The sequence below is a fragment of the Bos javanicus genome, chromosome 28 (genome assembly GCF_032452875.1).
Source record: "Bos javanicus breed banteng chromosome 28, ARS-OSU_banteng_1.0, whole genome shotgun sequence".
Classification (NCBI taxonomy): domain Eukaryota; kingdom Metazoa; phylum Chordata; class Mammalia; order Artiodactyla; family Bovidae; genus Bos; species Bos javanicus.
Genome location: NC_083895.1, coordinates 35,056,634 through 35,081,444, shown reverse-complemented (window position 1 = coordinate 35,081,444; position 24,811 = coordinate 35,056,634). Strand labels below are relative to the sequence as shown.

The window sequence follows — 24,811 nt, the reverse complement described above, 5'->3', positions numbered from 1 at the left end:
CCACTCTACACTAGCCAGGTGGGATTATTGGAAGTGCTCAGCCGGGAGTCCAGCTTTTAAGGACCTCCTCCTGTGGTTAGGAGAGGTAAACGGTATGTGTCCACAAGGGCAGGAGACCTTCTTGGACTTGGAACCCAAGTGTAGATCCTCATTGAGGCCATCAGGGGAGCAAGGCTTCTGCAGCCCATGGATTTACCTTCTCCAGAGACTAGCTGGAATCTGGGGTGACACCTAGGAAGAAGAGCACTTCTCTTGCCAAAAAGGCGCGGTGGCTCCACAGCACACCCCACCACTTTCTTGTTCTTCCAGCAACCCATCCCTCCATCTCTGACCCCCAACATCCCACTTCTTTAGACACTGGGGACCAACCCATCTAAAATGCGGGTGAGGCATAACTCCTGATTAACTCGGTCTCAGGGGATAATACTGGGATATTTTCTATATAGGGCTTCCCTCCTAGCCCAGTCGGTAAAGAATCTGCCTACCAATGCGCTGTAGCCCGCCAGGCTCCTCTGTCCCTGGGACTGTATTCTTGCCTGGAGAATCCCAGGGACAGAGGAGCCTGGCGGGCTACAGTCCACAGGGTCGCATGAGCCGGACACGACTTAGCGACTAAACCACCATCATTTTCTATATAAGAGCTCCTTGCAGTGAGTGGGGATATCTCACAGATTTGGGGGAGGTCTAAATTTGGAGATGGCCAAGTTTAGGGGACATCCCCTCAGTTGTCTCCAGGCTTGATTGTGGAGTATTTCAGATTAGAAAACCCTAGACCGGGGGGAAGGGTTTTGTTCGGAGGGGGTCTCCAATAGCTTGGGGGCTGGCCATGTGCCTAGCTGAGGGGGCGGGCTGCTTCCCACCCGGCCGCTAACTCCGCGTACTCTAGCGCGGGTGGAGCCTGGGCCTCGGAGACCCGGAGGGCCGCGCGCGCGGCGTCCCCGCCTCCCAGGCGGGCTCGGGGCGGGGAGGTGGGGACCCCTCCCCTTCGCCCATCCCCTCGGGGCCGGCCGCCCGGGCTCCTGAAAGGCCGGCCGGGGGAAGGGAGGGGAGAGAAGAGGAGGGCGGAGGGACAGACCGGCGGCGGCGGGGCGCGGGCCTGGCGGCGCGGGCGGCGGTCGCGGGGCCCCGGTGAGCCGGGCCGGGGCGCACGGACCGGGCTGCGCCGAGGCGGGCCCTGAGCCGTCGAGGGGGCCTGGCGAACACGACCGGGCCACTTTTCCTCTCGCAGTTGCGATTGTGTTCGGGGGGCGGCGCCGGGGCCGACGTTTCGGGGCGAGTTTTTTCTCGCGGGGCCGGCGAGAGAGCGGCGCGCACCGAGGGGGAGGGAGGGGGAGCATGCCCGGCTGGAGCCGGGCCTCCGGGCGCGCCCCGGCCGCCGTCCCCACCTCCGCCTCCTCCTTCTCCTCCTCCGTCTCCTCCTCCTCCTCCTCTTCCAGTCCCGCCGCCGCCGCCGCAGCCAACATGGCTGCGCTCCTGAGCCCGGGAGGCGGCCGCTGCTGAGCGCCGCTAGCCGCCCGGGTCCCCAGCCCGCCCAGGCCCCGGCCCATGGCCCCCGCGGCCTCGCGGCTCCCGGCGCGCTAGGGCGACCGCCAGCGCTCGCCGCCCCGAGGCGCCCGGGTCCCGTCGCCGCCCGCCCGCTTGCCCGCCTGCGCGCGCGCGCCCGCCGGCCTCGGGGAGCCCGGAGCCGTCCGCCGGGCGGGGCGGGGCGGCCGCCACCATGGAGCCCCAGCGCCGGGAGCTGCTCGCCCAGTGTCAGCAGAGCCTGGCCCAGGCCATGACGGAGGTGGAGGCCGTGCTCGGGCTGCTCGAGGCCGCGGGAGCGCTGAGCCCCGGCGAGCGGCGGCAGCTGGACGAGGAGGCGGGAGGCGCCAAGGCGGAGCTGCTTCTCAAGCTGCTGCTGGCCAAGGAGCGGGACCACTTCCACGACCTGCGGGCGGCGCTGGAGAAGACGCAGCCTCACCTGCTGCCCATCCTCTACCTGAACGGCGTCGTCGGGCCGCCGCAGCCCTCCGAGGGCGCCGGTGAGTGTCAGACCCCTCTGCCCGGCCCCTCGCATCCGCCTTCCGCAACTCCTCTCTCCGGTTCTCCGAGAGGGGAGGTCGCGAGGGCCATTCATCTACCTGGCGCTGGCCGCGGGGAAAATTGGCTTTCCTTCAGCCCGCCGGGGGAGGGGCTGATGCGTGGACCCCCTCCCCCCCGCCGCCCCCCGCTTCCCACCTCCTCCAATCCCGCCCTTGCTGTGAACAATGCCCGGCACTGTAGGCCTTCATTCTCCAGGTGCCGCGGCACGCAGCGGGGTCCACTAGCGACCGCCGGGTCCAGCCTGCGGGGCGACCTCGGAGGTATGTCTAGTCAGTCCCTTTTCTAAGACTCTTCATCCATCAGTCCTTTGAGAACCTCTGCTAGCCTTTAATCAATGTTAAGGTCTAAAAGAATAAAACCCAGGCCAGGGCTGGTACTCCTGAATTTTGGTCCCTGGCACCCGGTTTCAGGACCACTCGTGCCTTTTCACTTTCTGATTTTCTTAGCTCCCTCTGCTCTGAGCTCAAGTCTGTTTTGCTCGGCGAGACTTGTGGTTGATTATGCACGATGCCTGCTAGGTTTCTTTGGAAACTGTGGGCCGGGAAAAGTTGGGGGGAGTTGCATTGCACCATGGGAAAATCTTAGTAGTAGCTGCTGGGGCTCAGTTCCTTCCCTGAGGGTGCGCCAGCTGTTTGAGGAGGGAAGGCTGGTGGCTGGTACCCTTGGATGGTGGGTCATGAATCCTTGAGTATTCCTGTGTATGTGTGTGGGGGGGAGTATTACTGGGAGTTGGTGACAACTGGTAGGCTTGGCGTGGCCTGTTTGGGGACTGTGGAAAGCCAGGCTTTTAGACAGGGAAGCTGAAGAAGAAAGCATAGCTCTGAGGAAGGAAGAGCCAGCAATTGTTGGGCACCTACTGTTGTGACAGGCACTCTGCTTTGTCACGTTTTGTTGTTACCACTCTGTGAGCTACGATTCCTACTTTGCCAGAGAGAAAACTCCAGCTTGGAGTGGTTAAGTCGCTCAAAGTATTGGGCACCAGGAGTTTCCAATTATGACCCATTGTTTTATTTAACCCCTTTGGAGCCAGGAAGCAGCAAGTGCCACCTTTTCGATGTCTTGTGTTTGTTTTAAAAGTGAATGGAGAGGGCTGACAAACTGCCTGTAACAACTTGTAGGCCACAGGCTGATGAGACCCGTTCATTTGGCTGTTAAAAGCCTGACTTATTAAGGAGATGATTTTATAAGCTGTTCCTGGTAACAACTCCATTGGATATTGGCCATCCCAACCGACTTTTTGTAGTGAAGGCAGCTGACATACAGAGACTGAACTGCTGGCTACACAGCAGATCGTTTCATTGGTGGCCCTTCTGTTTCCACTGTGGGTTTCTGACTCTAGCATTTTTGTCTCTCAAATCTGCATTGTCCCCCAATTACGATCATTTATGCTGGTCAACCTAGTCCTCCTCTGGGATGATGGTTTGGAAGATGTTAAGAAGAGCCGTTGGATGTGGCTCTGAGGATAATAAGGTCAGAGGATAATCTCTTTGGGCTAACTTTTTCTTCTTTTCTTTTTTTTTAATTAATTTTTTTATTGGAGTGCAATGTTGTAGTATTTTCTGCTGTTAGTTTCTCACTTTTACTAAGTGAGTCAGCTAAAGGTATATCCTATATCCCCTCTTTTGTAGATTTCCTTCCCATTTAGATCACCACAAAGCATTGTGTAGAATTCCCTGTGTTACACAGTAGGTTCTCCAGTTATTTACCTATTTTATACATAGTATCTTTTTAATTGCCTTGCTGTCTGCCTAGCTGTCTGTGTTTGAAGGAAGAAATTGATCAAGGAAGCTGGCAGAAGTTAGAATGCAGACTCAAGTTCTGGGTGGGATGTGTTTGAATCAGGGCTAGCTTTAATCTCTGGAATAGATGAATTGTCATTAATTAGGTCCCTCTCTTTTCCATGCCTGGTGGATATGGTGGGGCCTCTCCGAGCTGAAGTTCTGGAAGCTGGTCTGACTTCTAAGGAAAGCATGAAATAAGATTTGGATTTTATTCTCAAGGGCAGCTTTTCAGACCCTAGTTTTAACACAGTGTAGAGCTGTGTAGCTTTTCCAAGGAAAGTTGTTCATTTTGGTTTGGTTGTTGTTCGCTAAGTCGTGTCCAACTCTTGCGACCCCATGGACTGTTACCCACCAGGCTCCTCTGTCCATGGGATTTCCCGGGCAAGAATATTGGAGTGGGTGGCCATTTCCTTCTCCAGGTGATCTTCCCGACTCAGGGATCAAACTTGGGACTCCTGCATTGCAGGTGGTCTCTTTACTGACTGAGCCACAAGGGAAGCCCAATTTTAGTTAATACTTTAGAAAACAATAGGATGGCATTTGACCTGGTAAGATGCCATGTAGAGCTTTTGGGGATGAGGGATGATGTGGTACGACATAAATCGCAGAGCCTTGGGATCTTTGTAAAGGATGAATTACTGTGCAGTGATTTTCCAGCATATTTTCTTGCAGCCAGGGAGCCCCTCTTATGGTACAAAGCTCAGTGCCTAAAAGGACTGCTCAGGTTGAAGGGATAGAGGCACCAGTTTCATCCCTGAGGAGCCAAAGCCAGGGAGGTTCAGCCCTGTGTCCTGGTCTTTGCTCTCCCAGCAGGTTCCACCTTGCACACAGGTGCACAGCTCTGCCTCTCGGTCAGCTTTAGTGCAGGGCTCTTGTGGGAGCTCCAGGGAGGAAGCTGTTGGCTTCCCAAGGACCCACAGCCTCAAGGGGAGGCGCCCTTGTCACTGTTTCTCCATCCAAGGTGCTGCCATCACCCAGTTAAGGGCTCCCTTGGTGGATTCCACATCCCATGTGGACCCCTGGTCTGGAATGGCCATCCCCTGGCTAGCACTCGTGTGCTGTGGGACTTTGTTGTGCTGCGGGGAAATGATGTCTGACGGCTCCCCACTTGGGGTCTGGAACTGGGGGAAACTGGTCTAGGTGGCATTGGGCAGGTAAGCAAATCAAACTCATCTATTCTGCTCATGCTCAATTAGAGATAGCCCGGACATTTATAGTCTACCACGCTTAGGCCTGGAGTTTGAAGGTGACTAAGAAACCACAGTGTGGCTTTATTCTGGGGGCAAGGGGGACTTCTGTACCAGAATTGACAGTACATTGCTATTGAGCATTTTCTATCTTACAGCATACTTTAATATTTCACTCAATTCTGTGGCACCCAGTGGCATGAGTGTTGCCTTTTCTGCAGACACAGGGTTCCGGGCCTGTCTGTGAGATCTGAGGACAGACTGGAAGTCGCAGGGTAGAAGGGAGCTGGTGTCAGGCTAAGTGTAGCGCTCCAGCTTCCATGTCCTTGGTGGTTTTTCCTGTTACCTGGGTAGGCCCTCCCATTACAGCTTCAAGCCATTTCCTGCATTGGGAGCTCTGTGGAGTTTTGTAGCTTTCCCTTGTCCCATTACATGAATGTTTAAGAAGGGAATAGGTACCTTTGTCCCTGCTGGTGGTAGAGAGAGGAGAGAGCTGTTCTCTTCTGACTGGCTCAGGTCTCTAGTTTTTTTCCGCAATTGTACCAGGATCAGGTTTGTTTACTTGGAACCCATGAGGTCCTTTGTTTTTTCTCTTTGATTCATTTGCCGACATCTGGGTTTTCTCTCTTGAAGCTCCTCAACCGCCTGGCCCTGGGCCTCGGGGTCCTCGTCTGTGAGTTGGGGCTGCATGGCCTGCCTCAACTACTGGGAGGCAAAATGTGATTGAGGAGGATCGAAGTGTCCGGTCCTGTGTTTGGTGCAGACAGGGCCAGGGTGCATAGGATGAAATTCCAGCCTGCCGCTCACTGCCTAGGTAGGGGAATGGGACACTGAGAAGAGTGACATTATGAGACAGATTAACTGAGCGATAGAAATACCACAGGGCTCCATGGTAACGAATCTGCCTGCCAGTGCAAGAGATGCAGGTTTGATCCCTGGGCCAGAAAGATCCCCTGGGGTAGGAAGTGGCAACCCGCTCCAGGATTCTTTACTGGAAGATTCCATGGACAGAGGATCCTGGTGGGCTCCACTCTGTGGGGTTGCGATGAGTCAGACACAACTGAGCACGCACATCATCATCATCATAACTCTGTCTACCACATGCTTTCCACACATGCTCTCATCCGCCTCTGGTGGCTCTAGTTACCATCTACACGTGGAGGGCTCCCCAGACTTTTCCCAGCATGCCTCTCAAGTGGTGCAAAAGCTGCAGAACATGGTGACTGCTGGCTGCCCTCCCTCCCGCGTGTCCTGAGCCGAATGTCTCCTCTCGTGCCCTCTGTGCCTCCTCTTTAGTTTCCTGGTGAGCAGACTGCCTTGGCTTCACTAGAATTAAGAGGATGGAGACAGTAGTGTTTTCTGAAGAAGCCGAGGAAGGCTTCGAGGAGGGGTTGTGGCTTGAGCACGGTGTTGAAGGGGTTCTCTGAGCGTGCAGAGGGGAAGGAGGAAGTTTTGGGTAGGAGAAACAAGAGCAGAGACCATGAGAGGAGCAGTATGTTTTCAGGTCGTAGAAATTAGACCAGCCTGAGTGAGCAGGGCTTTGGCATTGGCTCTAGATGGGTGGGGATGAAGGACCATGATGGCTAGGCGGAGCGAGGGGTTTATATACTACTTGGAGTTGAGGCTTTGTACACTTGTCAGAAATTAAAGCTGAAGGAGTTTTCTAAAAAGAAATAACCCTGTCAGGCGTTTCTAGTAGGAGGAGTGCCACTTGGCTGCTGATTGTCAGGTGTGGATTATCTATTATTCATTAGAGGTTATCTGGACCTTTTATTGGCAGGCAGATTCCTCACCATTGAGCCACCAGGGAAGCCCTCATTTGGTTATTTTAATTGTGTTAAGAGGAAGTGGTAGAAGAACTTGAAAGTAATGATTGAAATGAGATTTCTAACAGAAAGGCAGTTATTATTTATCCCTCTATGTATTAGATCAGGCATCTATGATCGCAGGCAACAGAAACTTAGCTCAAACTGTATTAGACAGGAAAGAGGGATTGATTGTATAATATTCCAAAACCTTGGAATGGATTGGGGTTGGATGATTGATCCTGAATGCCGTGGGCTTTTTCTGTTAATGTCATCCTGGATCATGACCTCAGGCCCCTCTTGGCTTCATCTTCACAGCCTCTGACCAGAGAATAAAGGGAGCTGAATCCACTAAACCAGGCAGAAAAATCTCATGGAAGGATTCTGATTGGCTTAACTATGGTCACATGTCCGTGTGAGATCCAGTCTCTGTGGCTAGGGCTAGAGGATTGGCCCAACCAGTAGGGTAGCCTGATGGGATGCTGTGATTGGCAGCTTGTACCAGTACCATGTGGTTCTTTAGAGTGGGAAGAAGCAGTTCTCAAAAGAGAGTAGAAAGGATGTTGTGCAGGTAAAGCATCAGGTGAATGTCTACTACATGTGGTCTCATCTTCAAATGATGATGCAGTTTGGTGTGGGGTGGTGGGAGAGGTTGTCAGATTTTACTAGGTTTTAGACTTGAAGCTTTTTAAAATATATATACATTTCTTTATTTTAATTGGAGGCTAATTACTTTACAATATTGTAGTGGTTTTGCCATACATTGACGTGAATCCGCCACGGGTATACACATGTTCCCCATCCTGAACACCCCCTCCCACCTCCCTCCCCATCCCTTTGGGTCATCCCAGTGCACCAGCCCCGAGCACCCTGTCTCATGCATCGAACCTGGACTGGTGATTCTTTTCACATATGATAATATGCATGTTTCAATGCCATTCTCCCAAATCATCCCACCCTTGCCCTCTCCCACAGAGTCCAAAGACTGTTCTATACTTCTGTGTCTCTTTTGCTGTCTCGCATACAGGGTTATCATTACTATCTTTCTAAATTCCATATATATGTGTTAGTATACTGTATTGGTGTTTTTCTTTCTGGCTTACTTCACTCTGTATGATAGGCTCCAGTTTCATCCACCCCATTAGAACTGATTCAAATGCATTAATGGCTGAGTAATATTCCATTGTGTATATGTACCACAGCTTTTGACTTGAAGCTTTTTCATTCTCCTCTTTCACTTTCATCAAGAGGCTTTTCAGTTCCTCTTCACTTTCTGCCATAAGGGTGGTGTCATCTGCATATCTGAGGTTATTGATATTTCTCCCAGCAATGCTGATTCCAGCGTGTGCTTCATCCAGCCTGGGATTTCGCATGGTGTACTCTGCGTATAAGTTAAATAAAGCAGGGTGACAATATACAACCTTGACGGACTCCTTTTCCAATGTGAAACTGGTCTGTTGTGTTCCATGTCCGGTTCTAACTGTTGCTTCTTGAGCTGCATGCAGATTTCTCAGGAGGCAGGTAAGATGGTCTGGTATTCCCATTTCTTGAAGAATTTTCCACAGTTTGTCGTGATCCATACAGTCAAAGGCTTTGGCGTAGTCAATGAAGCAGAAGTAGATGTTTTTCTGGAATTCTCTTGCTTTTTTTTGATGATCCACTGGATGTTGGCAATTTAATCTCTGGTTCCTCTGCCTTTTCTGAATCCAGCTTGAACATCTGGAAGTTCTCGGTTCACGTACTGTTGAAGCCTCACTTGGAGAATTTTGAGCATTACTTTGCTAGCGTGTGAGATAAGTGCAATTGTGTGGTAGTTTGAACATTCTTTGGCATTGCCTTTCTTTGGTATTGGGATGAAAACTGACCTTTTCCAGTCCTGTGGCCACTGCTGAGTTTTCCAAATTTGCTGGCATATTGAGTGCAGCACTTTCACAGCATCATCTTTTAGGATTTGAAATAGGTCAACTGGACTTTAAGACTTTAAGCAAGACAGTTAGCCTTACTGAACTCATCTCCCTCTCTGTTGTTGTTCAGTTACTCAGTTGTGGCTGATTCTGTGATCCCATAGGCTGCAGCACGCTAGGCTTCATTGTCCTTTGCCATCTCCCAGAGTTTGCTGAAATTCATGTCCACTGAGTTGGTGATGCCATGCAACCATCTCGTCCTTTGTCATCCCCTTCTCCTCCTGCCTTCAATCTTTTCCAGCATCAGGGTCTTTTCCAAGGAGTCAGTTCTTTGCATCAGGTGGCCAAGTATTGGAGTTTCAGCTTTAGCATCAGTCCTTCCAATGAATATTCAGGATTGATTTCCTTTAGTATTTACTGGCTTGATCTCCTCCCTCTCTACAGAATATTTAAAACAATAACTACTTCATTGTGCTATTTGACAATCCATGGTAGGAAAAAAGGAGCAGAGGGATTGGGGGCAAGAGGAGAAGGGGACGACAGAGGATGAGATGGCTGGATGGCATCACTGACTCGATGGACGTGAGTCTTAGTGAACTTCGGAAGTTGGTGATGGACAGGGAGGCCTGGCATGCTGTGATTAATGGGGTTGCAAAGAGTCGGACACGACTGAGCGACTGATTTGATCTGATCTGATCTGTTTAGTGTGGTGGACAATGAAGCCTGGAACCAGCCTTAGAACCAGAAGTTTGGGATTCTCCTGATTTATCTGAGGGTTATGTGAGAACTCCTTATAAACTATGCTAAACGGATGTCAGGGTTGCTTTTACTGTGGCTGTGGATCACGAAGAGTAGAATGTAACCTCCGTGAGCCAAATTTGCTATTGTATTCCCAATGCCTAGAACAGAGCCTGGCCCAGAATGGGCATTCAGTAAATTTCTGTTGCATGAATAACTATTCAGCTGGTGTGACGAATGAGTGGCGTGTCCCTGTGGAGTCCAGATCCTCTTCAGAAATAGGTGCAGATTCCTAGGTGGTGACTTCACGGTGACAGAAGGCTGTGAGAGTGCAGGAAGGCCAGGGTGAGTTCCAGATGCACACACGGACATCCCCTTCCCCAGGGTGTCTGTGATGGAAGCAGATGGTGTGACTTTGGTGTCGGAAGTCCCCAAGTCACCCCTCAGGTACCAGCACTGTGGGACTGGCTGCCAGGAGTCCTGTGGAGCAACCCTAGTACCTGTTGCAGGACTGGAGCGCCCTTCCCTCTCTGCGCTTAGAATTTGAGTGTCAACTTGGTGTCCTCAAAAGAGTTTTGGATGGGAATCTGTTCCTAACTGCAACATCTTGACCTTTGATGAGCCTCTTAACTATCCAGGGCTTGTTTTTTTTCCAGTGAAAAGCTAGATGAGGTAAGCTGGAAGAAGTTCAGGACTGCCTCAGTCCTCTAGGGCAGCAGTCCCCAACCTTTCTGGCACCAGGGACTGATTTCATGGAAGACAGCTTTTCCACGGGATGGGGGTGGGGGATGGTTTTGGGATGATTCAAGGGGATTACATTTGTTGTGCTATAGTTTCTAATCTAATGCCACCGCCGATCTGACAGGAGGTACCGGTCCACCGCCCGGAGGCTGGGGACCCCTGCTGTAGGGTTCTCAGTACTTGCAAGGTGGCATTAGGTCCAGGGAAGCTGGGTGATGGGGTTGGGTTAGACTTCTGAGACTTCTTCTGGCTATGTACCATGCTCACTGTTTTTGGATTTAGCGTTAGTGCTGAGTGATTTTTGTGCTCTGGCTTTCTATTTCCTGAAAAACTAAGCAGTGTAGAAGTATTTTGTCTTTGTTGTTTTGGTCCACCTCAGTCCAACCACCGGAGAAGGCAATGGCACCCCACTCCCGTACTCTTGCCTGGAAAATCCCATGGACAGAGGAACCTGGTAAGCTGCAGTCCATGGGGTTGCTAAGTTGGACACGACTGAGCGACTTTACTTTCACTTTTTGCTTTCATGCACTGGAGAAGGAAATGGCAACCCACTCCAGTGTTCTTGCCTGGAGAATCCCAGGGACAGAAGAGCCTGGTGGGCTGCCGTCTACGGGGTCGCACAGAGTCACACACAACTGAAGTGACTTAGTAGCAGAGGCAGCATTCCAACCACCATCATGAGGGGGCTCTTTATTTCCTATATCTTGGGAAGATGTGAGCCACACAAATAGTGGGCACAGAGCAAGAAGGCTGAACTGCCTGTAGTCCTGTGCAGTAGGGAGGCTGAACATGTTCAGAAAATAATTTTAAATGGGATTGAGAAAAAAAGAAAAGAAAAATGGGATTGAGTTGGGGAGATATTGTTTGTTTGTTTGTTTTCCCCCCACCTGTTTCCCTGGTATCTCTGAATTGTGTGTGTCTATTGATGTGTTTGAGACAGAGTTCCATGAAAGTGCTACAGAAATATTTTAAATTAAACAGATACTTTGAGTGTTCCATGTTTGCCATCCAATTCTGAACCCTTGGTGGGTAATTGTGGGGTGACTGTTGACCTTGATGTTTCATTTCACACTAAGGGTCATAATCCATTTGCTTTGTACTTTTTTAAATACTGTGGTAAAGTACACATAGCATAACATTTACCATTTGAAATATTTTTTTTGCTGTTTTTTGTATTATGGCGAAATATCTGTAACATGTAAATAATTATCTTGTTCACTATTAAGTGTCCATTTCAGTGCTGTTAAGTACATTCTCATTGTGCAACCATCCGCACCATCCATCTCTAGAACGTTTTTCATCTTACGAAACTGAAACTCTATCAATTAAACAATAACTCCCCATTCTCCCCTCCCCCCAGCCTCTACAACCACCATTCTATTATACTTTCTGTCTCTGAACTTAACTGTTCTGGTATCTCATATAAATGGAATCGTAGAGTATTCATCATTTTGTGACTGGCTTGTTTTCACTTAGCATCATGTCTTCATGGGTCATCCATGTCAGAATTTCCATTTTATTTTTAAATTTTTAAAGAACACATAATATAAAATTTACCATCTTAACCATTTTAAATGTGCAGTTCAGAAGTGCTAAGTATATTCTCATTGTTGAGTAAGAGATTTCTGGAACTTTGACATCTTGCGAAACTAAAACTCTGTGTCCATTAAACAATAACTCCTCCTTCCTCCCTCCTCCACCTCTGGGAATCGCCGTTCCACTTGGTTTCTGTGAATTTGATTCCTTTAGCTAGCTTGTGTAAGTGGAGTCATACACTGTTTGTCTTTCTGTGACTGGCTTATTTCACTTAGGGTAATATCCTCAACGTTCACCCATGTTGTAACATGTGACAGAATTTCCTTCCTTTTTAAAGACTGAATAATATTCCATTTCATGTATATACCACATTTATCTATTCATCTGCCAATGGACTCTTGGGTTCCTTTCGCCTCTTGTGAATAAAACTGCTGTGAACATTGGTGCACAAATACCTCTTTGAGGCCCTACTTTCAGTTCGTTTGGTTATATATCCAGGAGTGGAATTATGGTTGATGTGATAATTCTGTGTTAATTCTTTAAGGAATTTCCATACTGTTTGAGTTTTAATTAAAGGAATTCCTACTGTCTACAGCACCTTGACTCAGGGGTGAGTGTCCTGCCTGGAGTCCCAGTTTATGTTTTATTATTTTCTAAAAATTGTGTAATTTTTCCCCCCTAGACTCATTTTGGAAAGTCTCGAGACATTCCTTTTGGACTTTAAATATTTTAATAGTCATCTGTGACTCTTTTGAGGACAGGAGTTGTTGACCATAGAATCCCAGCAGCGCTCATATCTGGCCAGGAGATGTTCACACATTTCCTTCAAGTTTGCAATACTAATATCTCCATCCCCAGAGGCCTAGAAGTACGTTAGTTATTTCTGCTTTGTAGACGCTTGCTCTTTATCCCATTCAGGGTTAGTTTGGTTATATAGACTTGAATCCAGGGTAACTGGCTGTTAAGATTTTTCTTTAGAAAAACCTAGATCAGCATTTCCCACAAAAACATCTTCTAAACAGTAGTTTGGTGGGGTGTCAGTGGTGTTATTTGTAAAAGGGGTCCTGTGGTTAAGTACATTTGAGCAGTGTTGTTTTGAGAAGGTCACGCAGGCTCCTTTACTGGGGCCTTTCAAGCCACCAGTAAGCCCGCCTTGGAACTTCACTGGAGTGGGTTCACTGTGCAGTGTTTCCCAAACTGATTTGACCACAAAGCCCTTTTCCATTGAGCATCTTGCAACGTGAGTGTTCTGAGAAGTGCACTCTTGGGAAACTTGAGCATTAGTTCAGGGAGTTGGAGCATCAGTGTATACCATCGTTTTTTGAATTTTCTCACAACTCTTTCATTCAAGAAACAAAAAAACCTTAAATTCTGATACCAGCTGAAATGGGCATATGATTATTTGATTTTTTTTTTTTTTTTTGCTACGTTGCTGATTCTGACATGTAGTGGATTCCGGGACCAGTAGATTTTTAGGGAAGAGTGTGTGATCTTGCCTAAGTAAGAAGTATGACCTCTCTGGTCCTTCATTTCCCTAGTGTAGCTCAATAGGAATGGTCTCGTTCATGATGATTATTGTTTGAGATGGTTAAACCTGTTGTCGTCTTCTCTAAAACTAGACTTTGGTCCATAGTTGGGGTTTCTGGGGGGCACCTTGGAAGGATTTGTAGAGACCTGTCCTGGTGGTTTGGTGACTGTAGGTTCAGGATTGGTTAACTGTTGTGTGAATCTTTCTGAGCCCTGGGGAGTTGTTGGGCTGGAGATTTGGAAGGTGACCCGGAGAATGATGTTACTTCTAAAAAGATGGGTGATACAGCTGAATGACGCAGGTGACCTGAGCGTCACTGATGGGTTTGGAGCCCAGGAGTAAGGCCACAAAGAGCTGAGAGTCATGAGCCCACACTTGGGGAACCCCCACAAGTTTAAATCTTGGGTCTTCCATCTCAGGCTATGTGATTTTAACAAATCGCTTAACCTCTTTGGGTTTTCTTTTTCCTTATCTGTCAAAGGACTAACATTCTCCTCGTAGGGCTTTGGTGAGGATCTAGGAGATTTATGTGAAGTGAGGGCAAGCTGTTGCTGCTGCTTCTGCTCCTGCTCTAGGAGGTACCTGCCCTCCAGTGGAGAGCCAATCCCCTACCTGTCCTTGGAATCAGGAAGTGTCACAGGGTACAGAGAGATGCTCAAGGGAGGGTGGAGCGTGTGCCATGGGTCTGGAAGTTCACGTTCCTGCGGCTGCTCAGAACACGCCTTCACAGTGCTCTGGTCCTGGGGTCTGCAGTTAAGGAGGGCATTGCCATGAGCTGTGAGGAGTTCAGCTCCAAAAGGACCCAGGGAAGAGTTATTTTAAAGGAAAGGTGACTTAGAGGGGCCTGGATGCCTGTTTTCAGATGGACATGGACAGGTGATGAGACCTGATTCTTTCTGACCCCAGAGAGCTAACTGGTACAAGATACTGGGAGACAGAATTGAATCCAATATAAGGAAGGACCTTTCTCTCTCCCTCCTATCTTCATTTGAAACTATATATTATAAAATACTCAAACATGTGCAGAGATTACAAACTCCCAGCTCCCAAACTTTTGTTTTCTATAATATTTTCAGATAAATCCCAGCCATCATATTACTTGCTCCATAAATGCTTCAGGAAGTGTCTCTAAGAAATAAAATCATAAAAAGAAAAATGTTTTTTACAGCTGACTGTATTAACAATTTAATGTCTTCTCATATCCAACTGATATTCAGTTTTCCTTAATGGGCTTCCCTGGTGGCTCAGATGGTAAAGAATCCGCCTTCAACGTGGGAGACCTGGGTTTGATCCCTGAGTTGGGAAGATCCCCTGGAGAAGGGAACAGTTATCTACTCTAGCATTCTGGCCTGGAGTATTCCATAGACAGAGGCTCTGGTGGGCTACAGTCCATGAAGTTGCAAAGAGTCAGACACAACTGAGTGACTTTCACACTTTCCTTATTGCAGGAATGCCTTTTTATAGATGGTTTGTTTAAATCCGGATTTTAAAAAGGTCCACACATTAATAAGGTTGCCTGGGACCCTTCCCTGGGCTTTTTGTTTAGGGAAGAGCTTGTTTTCATGGTCTGTGCCATCCAGCCATGGAGTGGACTGTGGAAGGTGGTGACATTCCTTCCCTGAGAGTCCACGTAGATGCTGGATGAGCGTGGGGTGGTTATGTTAAGGAGTGGATTGTGGAATCTGATCACAAACCCATGTAGCCCCAGGTTCCTCACGGGACTGTTACAGACAATTAATAGGAAATAACATGTGAAATGTAACTGTTGTTTATGAATTAAATTATTTTACTTTTTTAGCTGTGGGGTTTTTTTTCACTAACTGGACTCTTAGGTGAGTAAGCCAGATATATAAGCTAGACAGGGGCTATGGAGGCTTGGCGCTCGCCCCTTTTCCTTGTGGATTCCCTGAGGTGCCTCCGTAGGGTTCTTTGAGTTCTCAGGATTCCCTGGAACTGAGTTTGGAAACTACTGTGCCTGGATGCTTTTATTGTAAGATGCTCTCTATGATGAGGGAGGTGAAGAGCCACCCAAAGTCTCACCTTCCTTTACCTGAACTGAGCTGGGTTAGTGAGTGACAGCTAGATGCAGAGGCTGTTTTTGCACCAGATACTCTTGCCTTTGCCTATTTCCTCTGTTTACCTGTGTAGGTTTTCTTTGGGGATGAACCATGCTCTCAAAAATGACAAATGACCAGCTACTTAAAAAAAATATTCTCTGCTACCCAAGGCAGTGATGGGGAAGGAGCAGAGTGAAACCTCATCAGATGGGGTCAGGTGGAAAGTGGTTACCTTTTTTGAAAAATTACTTTTTTAAAAATACCATCACTGACTGGCCCTACCCCTACATGGCCTAAGAGAACGGTTAGTTGCTGATGGATAAATAAGCTTCTTCTGACCTGTAGCCTGCAGGTGGGGTTCCTGGAGCCGCCTGTGTGGAAAGCCAGCAGAGATAATCACTTGTGACTCTGAGCTGTGGCCTTGGTGGCTGTCTCAAGCCAGGGGGGGTTTTCTCTGCCCACAGTGTTTTTCTGGGTGTGGCCTATCTCTTTCCTGGGTGGCTGTCAGGCTTCTTTCTGGGTCAATTTCAGGTTATTTGTCTGGATGGTAACTAACTCCTTAACATGGCCTGGGATCCTTAGACAAATATTCTTGTCTATCACTTTGACCATTGTAAAGCTGCTGTTCAAATGTGGTGAAAATCTATCTGGCCAAGACTGAGTGAGAGGATAACAAACCACATGGGAAGAAACTTAATTGTATTTTTAAATTTTGATGTAAGAAGGCATACTTTTAAAGAAATATAATGACCTTTTTAATAGTCACAATAACCTCCAATTCTTCTTGCTCAGGGTAACCTCTTTTTCGTCTTATCTGGCCAGAACTTTCATTTCCTGTTTATGTTTCTTAAGCAGCTTAAGATTGTTGAGCATCACGGCTGGAAGGGATCTTAGAGATGACTTTGCCCAGACTGCTGATTTTAGAAATGAAGAACTAGCAGTCCAGAGACACAGAGGGACTCCCCCAGGCTTGCATAGCGTGCCCTGGCGGAGCCAGACACAGGGTCCAGGTTTCTCCCCAGGCCAGAGCTCCTTCCCAGTCTTCTCTGCCAGCCACAGGCTGGGCGGGGAGTTTCAGAGCCTTGGCTAGTTTTTCCTGATCTGGGCCTGGCTTTGCAGGCAGCAGCCTTTCCAGCATGTAACAGGGCATTGCAGCAGTTCATGGAATTGTGCTGCAGCTCTTCTTCCTGACCATTGAGAAAAATCTTTTATCAGATCATGCAGGTGGTATTAGTATTTATGTTCCACTAATGGGTGGACTTGGCCAAAAGAAGTTCTTCAGCTTCTCGGGGCCTCCAGCTGCTGAGAGGAGACTGGGGAGCCTTTGGAGTCCTTGTCCGTTTCTTTAGAGTCTGCATTTGTTCTGTACTCTGGGCCATCCTGTGAAGGTCCCCATTGAGATTTCTGTGTCCCAAGCCTTGCGCACCCTTTCTCTTCTTCATGACAGTGTTCATTCATCCAGCAGACATGTTCTGAGCACCTGTCACACAGAGGGTACTGTTTAGATGCAAACGTAGGACGTGACATCTACATTTAGTGCTGAGTCAGAGAATGGGTCTGATGTTGGCAGGAGGCACCTCCTTGTCTCATTCTTTATATGATACAGCAAAAACTTCCAGCGCTGACTGCTGTGGCTTCTTAGTGCTTAGTCACAGGACAGAGTTCAAGCAGCGAAATGACGCCACCAAGCCTCTTGCCTCAGAAGAACAGCCTTTAATAAAGATAAGAGGGTAAAGGCCTGTGGACACTGAGCTGGCCCACCCCCATGGCCAACCTCAGTGGAAACTGGATCCAGGAAACGGCAAGAAAATAAACAAAACTAAAATGTGCTGGCTCTGGGTCCTTCTCTTGGAAAAAATATAGCTGAGCCTGAAACAGCTTAGAATTTATGGCCTGAGTGCGAGTTTACACATGGACCGTCTATTCTCCTAACTCATTTCTTTTTTTACTTTTTGTTTAAAATTTTTATTTATTTTTGGTTGTTTTTATTTGTTTCTTTAGGGGTCCCTGTTGCTGCGTGCGGGCTTTCTCTAGCTGTGGCGAACAGGGGGCTGCTCTCTAGCTGTGGCGCACAGGCTTCTCATTGTGGTGGCTTCTCTTATGGCGCGTGGGTCCTAGAGCGGGCAGACTTCAGTAGATGTGGCATGCAGGCACACCGGCTTAGTTGTCCTGTGGCATGTGGGATCTTCCTGGACCAGGGATTACATTGGTGTCCCCTGCATTGCAAGGCAGATTCTTAACCACTAGACCACCAGGGAAGCCCCTCTCCTAACTCATTTCTGATGGAAAATGGCAGACCACTTTTATGAATCTTGTCATATATTCTCACCCATTTTATGAACTCGGGGAGAGGAAACAAAACAGTGACCATTTGTCGTTGCTTTGCACGGGAAGTTGTGGAATTTCGCATGGGCTCCTGTTTCTGCCCTGAGCCTCCTGTACATTAAGGCTTCTCATATGCAGACTCAGTGGAGGCAGTCCGTGTCTTCTTGCATGAGATCATTCAGCCTTTGGGGTGGAGCCCAGACAGAAGTGGAGCCAGGTTTTATCCGTCCATCTGCCTACCCCTCTGCCCGCCCGTCATCCATCCAATGTGTACCTGGTCAGTACCCCACCCAGGCGCTAAATGTTGAGCTTGCAGAGAGGAGAACGTTAGCCTCGCTCGTGAATGACAACCACAGTCCCATACTGGACACCCCGACCTGGATCTGCCCTTTCAGACGGAAATTATGTCCTATTCTTCCTCAAAGGTTTTCATTTCTGGTTGCACTGTCTAGACTAGAGCTTTTAGAAATCCTGAAAAGTAATCAGCTTAGCTTATCGACTTCCTACTCCTCACCTTCCATTTTGTGGTTTGTAAAGCAGATGCAAGTGTGTTTGGTTACAAAAATCTATAAGATTCTCAGAAGAGTGACTGAGAAGGTGGCTGCTGCCCACCAGCAGTTCATTATCTCACTGGAAAGCCCAAGCCCGAGGGAGCCGGGATCCAGCTGGGCAGGTCATGCGGCATAGAGAAGGCCGCCTGAAGGTCAGTGTACGATGAGCTGGTGCCGGTGGGTGGCTGGCAGGCTGGGTGGGCGCTGGAGAGGGGCGAGGAGGAAGGCTGGCCTAATGAGGCAGCATGCACAGTAGGGGCAGCAGGCTTGGGAGAAAATCCATTCTATGAAGAGTGGGTCTTCATGGGAATTCCGAGCTGCTGTTTAGAGCATGTACTCATCAGGCCCTGGGAAAATGGGGTCAGGATAACCGGAAGGCATAGGGCAGGCCTGGCTGTCACATCCAGTCATTCTTCCTGCACCTGCACCTCTGGGAGGCTATCTGAGCCTGGCCATCCTAGAGGAATAGGTGGAGTTGGCATGGGCAGGGGGGTGGTCTGTGGAGTGCGGGAGAGGGCACTGTGGCCGGAAGATGGTGGGGGGAGGGGGTTCAGACCGACTGGTCAGCCCCCTTGGAATCCCTGAAATCATTGGATTTCTGTGACCTGTTAGGTGGATTAGAAGGCCTTCTTTTTCCTCCTAAGTTTGAAGTCTGAGAATTACAGCTGGGATATTTAGAAATGGGTTTCAAGGGCTTCCCTGGTGGCTTAGATAGTAAAGAATCCGCCTGCCATGCAGGAGACCCAGGTTCGATCCCTGGGTTGAGAAGATCCCTTGGAGAAGGGAATGGCACCCTACTCCAGTATTCCAGCCTGGAGAATCCCCACGGACAGAGGAGCTGGTGGGCTACAGTCCATGCGGTCCCAAAGAGTCAGATGCGACTGAGCGACTACCACTTTCATACTTTCCAAGTTCTCCAGGAGACTTGAGGCCTATTCGCATTTGCTGGCCTTCTCTCTGTGGAGGAGACGGGAGTGGTTGAAGAGTGAAGTGGCTGAGGGGGAACGAGTGACCAGTGCCCTCTAGCTGTGTCCCCACGGCTACCTCATACAGGCTCGCCAAGCCTCGTCTCTGGCGGGGATTGCACTGTCATCTCCTGAGCTGGTGTGAAAGCAGGTAGGTGGTTGTGTGCTGTACAGGTGATAGGTGTTTCTGTTGCATAGGATACTTTGTCTTGTAAGAATTAAAGGAGCTACTATTTGTGAAGTGTTGAGAGCAGTCCTTTGCACCCAGTAGACACTGTGTAAGCTGTAACTTGTTTTGTTATTGATGCCCCAATCCCAGGGCTCTTAAGCACCGCCCTCCAGTGACTTCTGGGGCAGCTTGGTTGGTTTGTTCCCCCTTCTTTCTCGTGCTCAGGGTATGGTCCACAAACCAGTGCTGGTCTGTAAACTCTTGGCTCCTGATCCATGATGAAGTTAGCACAGAGATTGGAATCTGCATTTAGCAATCTTGAAAGCATTTTGACCTTGCTGGGACGCATTGAACAGGTAGACTGCCTCAGGTGCTGTCAGATCACATGGGGAGTCACGTGTGGTAGGAACTGTGCACAGTAGTGCTCGGTGGTGCAATTGTGTGATGACAAAGAAGTGAAGGAGCCCGAGAACCCCTTGTCGCTTATTCTTGAACGGTCATGTCCTTGGGAGGATCCTCCACCCATCGGAGCAGGGGGGACCCAGGGTGTTTTGCGAGGCGGTGCTTGATGTTTGTGCTCTATCAGGCTGTAGTGAGCTTTCCCAGTGGAGGTTTTTATTAAGGAGCAATTATTTCCATCAGGGCCACTGATGCTTACCTTGGCAAATGCTTTTCTTGTCACTCTCCTAGTAGGCGTGGTTCTGGCAGGTTTGGTAAGAATTGGCGATGAACTCTCCTTTTCCACCTCTTAGACTTCGCAGAAACTAGAAAGCTAGATGGCAGTGGACAGCAGGGTGTGGGGTGGTGGGGACTCACCCCTGCGGGTACAGCTGTCCTGCAGCCTCTGGCAGGGCTGCTGCTGAGCCCTGACCCCGCAGGCCCTCTCCTGGATGCCAGTGCCCAGGCCCCCTCCCCGTCCCTGAAGGGGTGCTCAGTGCTCTGTGGGTGGCATCCGTCCCTGGGAGAGCTGACAGTGCAGTGTATCCAAGTGACTGAGACACACCCATGGCGATGGGATGGAGCTTAAAGCGTAGTTAGTGCTAGGTGAAAAAGTAGGAAGTAGAGCGAGGTGGACACTGACATAAATTAATAATACAAAACAATGCCCATTTTGCAAGAACACAAAGAAAAAGATAGAACAATGGTCGCTTCTGTGCCTGGGGGAGAAGAGTGGAAGAGAAATGGGAGTAAAAGGAAATAAATAAGACGAGAGGTAAGAAGGAAACATCACTTTTCTATGGGCTGCTGTCCTCAAGGGAAAGGTCTTTTGCTTGCTCCCAACTGGGCTGCTCCAGACGGCCCAGTTTCTAATGGTGTAGCATCTGTGTGTTTTGGCTGATCTGGCGACCTCAGGCAGATTGCTTACCCAAAAGTGGCCTCAGTGAAGAGTTTCCCAAGCCATTGCAGGGCTGTCGTAGTCACGAGTTGGGGAGGGGCAGCTGTAGTTTGGGGAACAATTGACTCAGTGACTCCAAAGGGACGTGGGTGTTTATGATATTCATCTAGGTGATTGTGGGGAGGTGACCAACTCTTGATTTATTTTTAATTAAAAATTTTTTTTATTGGAGTATAGTTGCTTTACAGTGCTGTGTTTTAATAGTTTCTGCTATACAGCAAAGTAAATCATCTGTACATATATGTATGCATGGGTGCGTGCTTGTTCAGTCTCTCAGTCGTGTTGGGCTCTTTGTGACCCATGGACTGTAGCCCACCAGGCTCCTCTGTCCATGGGATACTCCAGGCAAGAATAAAAGTCGTGTTGGGCTCTTTGTGACTCATGGACTGTAGCCCACCAGGCTCCTCTGTCCATGGGATACTCCAGGCAAGAATAAGGATTTGCCATTTTCTTGTCCAGGGAACCTTCCCAATCCAGGGGTTGAACTTTCGTCTCTTGCATTGGCAGGTGGATTCTTTACCACTTAGCGCCCTGGTAAGCCCTACATATACATGTATCTCCTCTTTTTCAGATTTCCTTATCATTTAGGTCACTGCAGAGCACTGAGTAGAATTCCCTGTGCTATACAGTAGGTTCCGTTAGTCATTTTGTACACAGGATCAACAGTGTATATATGGCAATCCCAGTCCCCCAGTTCATCCCGCCCCAACCCTGATCAACACTTGATTTAAGCACATGTGTACCTGTGGTGGATTCATTTTGATATTTGGCAAAACTAATACAGTTATGTAAAGTTTAAAAATAAAATAAAATTAAAAAAAAAAACAAAAAAACACTTGATTTAAACATGGCATTGGGAATATGTGTCAGCAGTGCTGCTGCTGCTAAGTCGCTTCAGTCGTGTCCGACTCAGTGTGACCCCATAGACAGCAGCCCACCAGGCTCCCCTGTCCCTGGGATTCTCCAGGCAAGAGTACTGGAGTGGGTTGCCATTTCCTTCTCCAGTGCATGAAAGTGAAAAGTGAAAGTGAAATTGCTCAGTCGTGTCCTACTCTTAGCGACCCCATGGACTGCAGCCTGCCAGGCTCCTCTGTCCATGGGATTTTCCAGGCAAGAGTACTGGAGTGGGGTGCCATTGCCTTCTCCGGCAGTGCTTGCAGTGACCCACATTCGCATCTTGGCCATAGTGGGAAAGTATGTAGAGTCACCCTTGAAGTCAGTTCTTTAGAAAGACAGCTCTGTTGTATTTGTTGAGCTTTTCATGCCATGTGCTGCAAGGGAGATGGCGGTTTTAGCTTCAGGAAGGTAGAGTCCAGCAGTACATGAACTGAGAACTTCATATGTTCAAGCTGGTTAGAAGAGGCAGAGGAACCAGAGATCAAGTTGCCAGCATTTGCTGGATCATAGAGAAAGCAAGGAAATTTCAGAAAAACATCTACCTTTCTTTCATTGACTATGCTAAAGCCTTTGACTGTGTGGATCATAACAAACTGTGGAAAACTCTTAAAGAGATGGGAATACCAGACCATCTTACCTGTCTCCTGAGAAACCTGTATGTGGATCAAGAAGCAACAGTCAGGGTAAGGAGCAACTTTTTAATTGCCAGTAGTCACTGCTTTAGGAAAGGGAGTGAGCTCCCAGCTGCTGTAAAGTATTCAAGCAGAACCTCGGGGGTGGCTAGGAAGGTGTTCCTTCTCTCATGTTCATGGTTGAACTAGATGCTGTCTGCTGTCCTTCCTCTCCTAACTGAACCGGGCTTCATGTTTTAAGTCTGACGCTGGTCATTAAAATAATCAGTTAAAAAATATAATTAGCCATGTTCATGGTAGAGAATTTGGAAAATGCAGGTAATCAAAAAAGGTACTTTTACCTTCTTTTATTTTGCAGATACTTTTACTAACTGGCTTCCCTTGTGGCTCAGCTGATAAAGAAGCCACCTGCAATGTGGAAGACCTGGGTTCAATCCCTGGGTTGGGAAGATCCCCTGGAGAAGGGAAAGGCTACCCACTCCAGTACTCTGGCCTGGAGAATTCCAGGGACTATACAGTCCATGGGGTCACAAAGAGTCGGACATGACTGAATGACTTTCACTTCACTTCTCTGTTTAGACTACCCTGGTGGCTCAGACGGTAAAGCGTCTGCCTACAATGCAGGAGACCTGGGTTCGATCCCTGGGTGGGGAAGATCCCCTGGAGAAGGAAATGGCAACCTACCCCAGTACTCATGCCTGGAAAATCCCATGGATGGAAGAGCCTGGTAGGCTACAGTCCGTGGGGTCGCAAAGAGTCGGACACGACTGAGCGACTTCACCTTACCTTACCTTTACTAGCTGGAGGTAGATACTATAAAGCTGTTTTAAAAGAGTGAACAAAGGAATCATTTTTTATGGGTGCACAGTATTGCCCTATTAGAATGTATGTCACCAGTCCCCCTTGATTGGAAATTTAGGAATGTCTTATTTTTCAATTAGGCTCCCTGGTGGCTCAGATGGTAAAGAATCTACCTACAATGCAGGAGACCTGGGTTCAATCCCTGGGTCAGGAAGATCCCCTGGAGGAGGGCATGGCAACCCACCCCAGTATTCTTGCCTAGAAAATCCCCATGGACAGAGGAGCCTGGTGGGCTACAGTTAATGGGGTCACAAAGAGCCCAACACGACTGCGTGACTAACACTTTCACTTTTATTTTTCAACATATGTCGCCACGAGGATCTGTGTACTTTTTCATTTCCTTGGGGTACATATCTGGAAGTGGGGCTGTTGGGTCAAAGGGTGTGGACGTCTTTAAGTCTGGTGATAAAAATCGCCAGGCTCGTGGCATTGATTCTGAGTTCCTCCTAGGTTCCTCTCCGAGCAGGTTTTTGGATCCTCATCTTCAGAATCCCCTGGGAAGTGTCTGAAAAGTGAAGACTCCCTAGCCCCTCCCTGGTGCTGCTAAGTCGCTTCAGTCATGTCCGACTCTGTGCGACCCCATAGATGGCAGCCCACCAGGCTCCCCCGTCCCTGGGATTCTCCAGGCAAGAATGCTGGAGTGGGTTGCCATTTCCTTCTCCAATGCGTGAAAGTGAAGTCGCTCAGTTGTGTCCAACTCTTAGCGACCCCATGGACTGCAGCGCACCAGGCTCCTCCGTCTATGGGATTTTCCAGGCAAGAGTACTGGAGTGGGGTGCCATTGCCTTCTGAAACAGAACTCGAGAGTGGCCTGGCCTCTCGTCTTCATTTCACCAGCGCCCGGGAGAGCCTTCCCCTAGCACATGGTGCTTTCTCAGCGTCTGAGCCTGCCCAGGGAAGGGAAGCAGGGAAGCGTCCGTTCTCCCATCTGAGGGAGAACTGGGATGTGCTTGCGGGTCAGGGAGGCTCTGGAGTGGGAAGTGTACTGTTTAGGGACCTACCTCTGGCTGCTGTTTTTCTTGTCTGTTAAGTGGGAGTCTCCACTGTTTTGATGAGCTGGGTGTCCTCCATGTATGAATACACGCACGAGTGTTTCACTAACCAACATCACCCGGTGAGAAGGAACTCACTGGGCCAGGCCAGACCTGGGAAGGGAGCTCTGGGACAGGTGGGTCAGGATGGAGCTCATCTTTCCTCCTCTTCCCCACAGGGACGTGGGGCTGATACACTGCTGGAACAGGGTGCTGTGGGCCCCTGCAGGCCCTGGCGTCTTTCTGTTCAGATCAACCAGGGGAGCTGCTTCTGCCCCTCGCTTGTTGCTCATTCCCTGTGTGTAAGAGTGAGCCCTGTCTGGGGCTCCCTGCCAGTGCGGGGGCCTGAAGAAGGCCCAGAGGTCTCTCTGCAGCACCGCGGCTCCCAGAAGTCACCCATGCTGCCTTTTATCCCAGCTTCTCATTTGGATGGCTGCTTCCTGACGCTGGAGCTGCTGTTCCCGACGAGCTTGTTCAGGTGTACACACCTAGGGATGGACTCTTGGCCAGGTGTAACCTCAAGGGAGCCACTCTAGATGGGCTGTTTACCAGTTGTCCCTGCAGAAGTTGAGTCTCTGCCTGTCCTCTGTTTGCTGGTCTGTAAGTCTAGAAGGAAGATTGTTCT

At 49.0% G+C, this 24,811-nt stretch overlaps 1 protein-coding gene across 5 annotated transcripts in view; it reads left to right on the top strand.

The window, feature by feature from the left end:
* Window positions 1-1,673: 1,673 nt before the first annotated feature.
* Window positions 1,674-24,811, top strand: part of DLG5 (discs large MAGUK scaffold protein 5) — a 121,885-nt gene continuing 98,747 nt past the window's right edge. For 3 of the 5 annotated variants that reach the window (XM_061405434.1, XM_061405436.1, XM_061405433.1), the window contains exon 1: window positions 1,674-2,021. In XM_061405434.1, coding sequence (XP_061261418.1) covers window positions 1,718-2,021 — 304 coding nt within the window. In that variant the 5' untranslated portion in view covers window positions 1,674-1,717. Of the gene's footprint in view, window positions 2,022-2,161; window positions 2,343-24,811 lie in introns of those variants that run through there. The other 2 variants (XM_061405438.1, XM_061405437.1) reach the window with 2 other exon arrangements.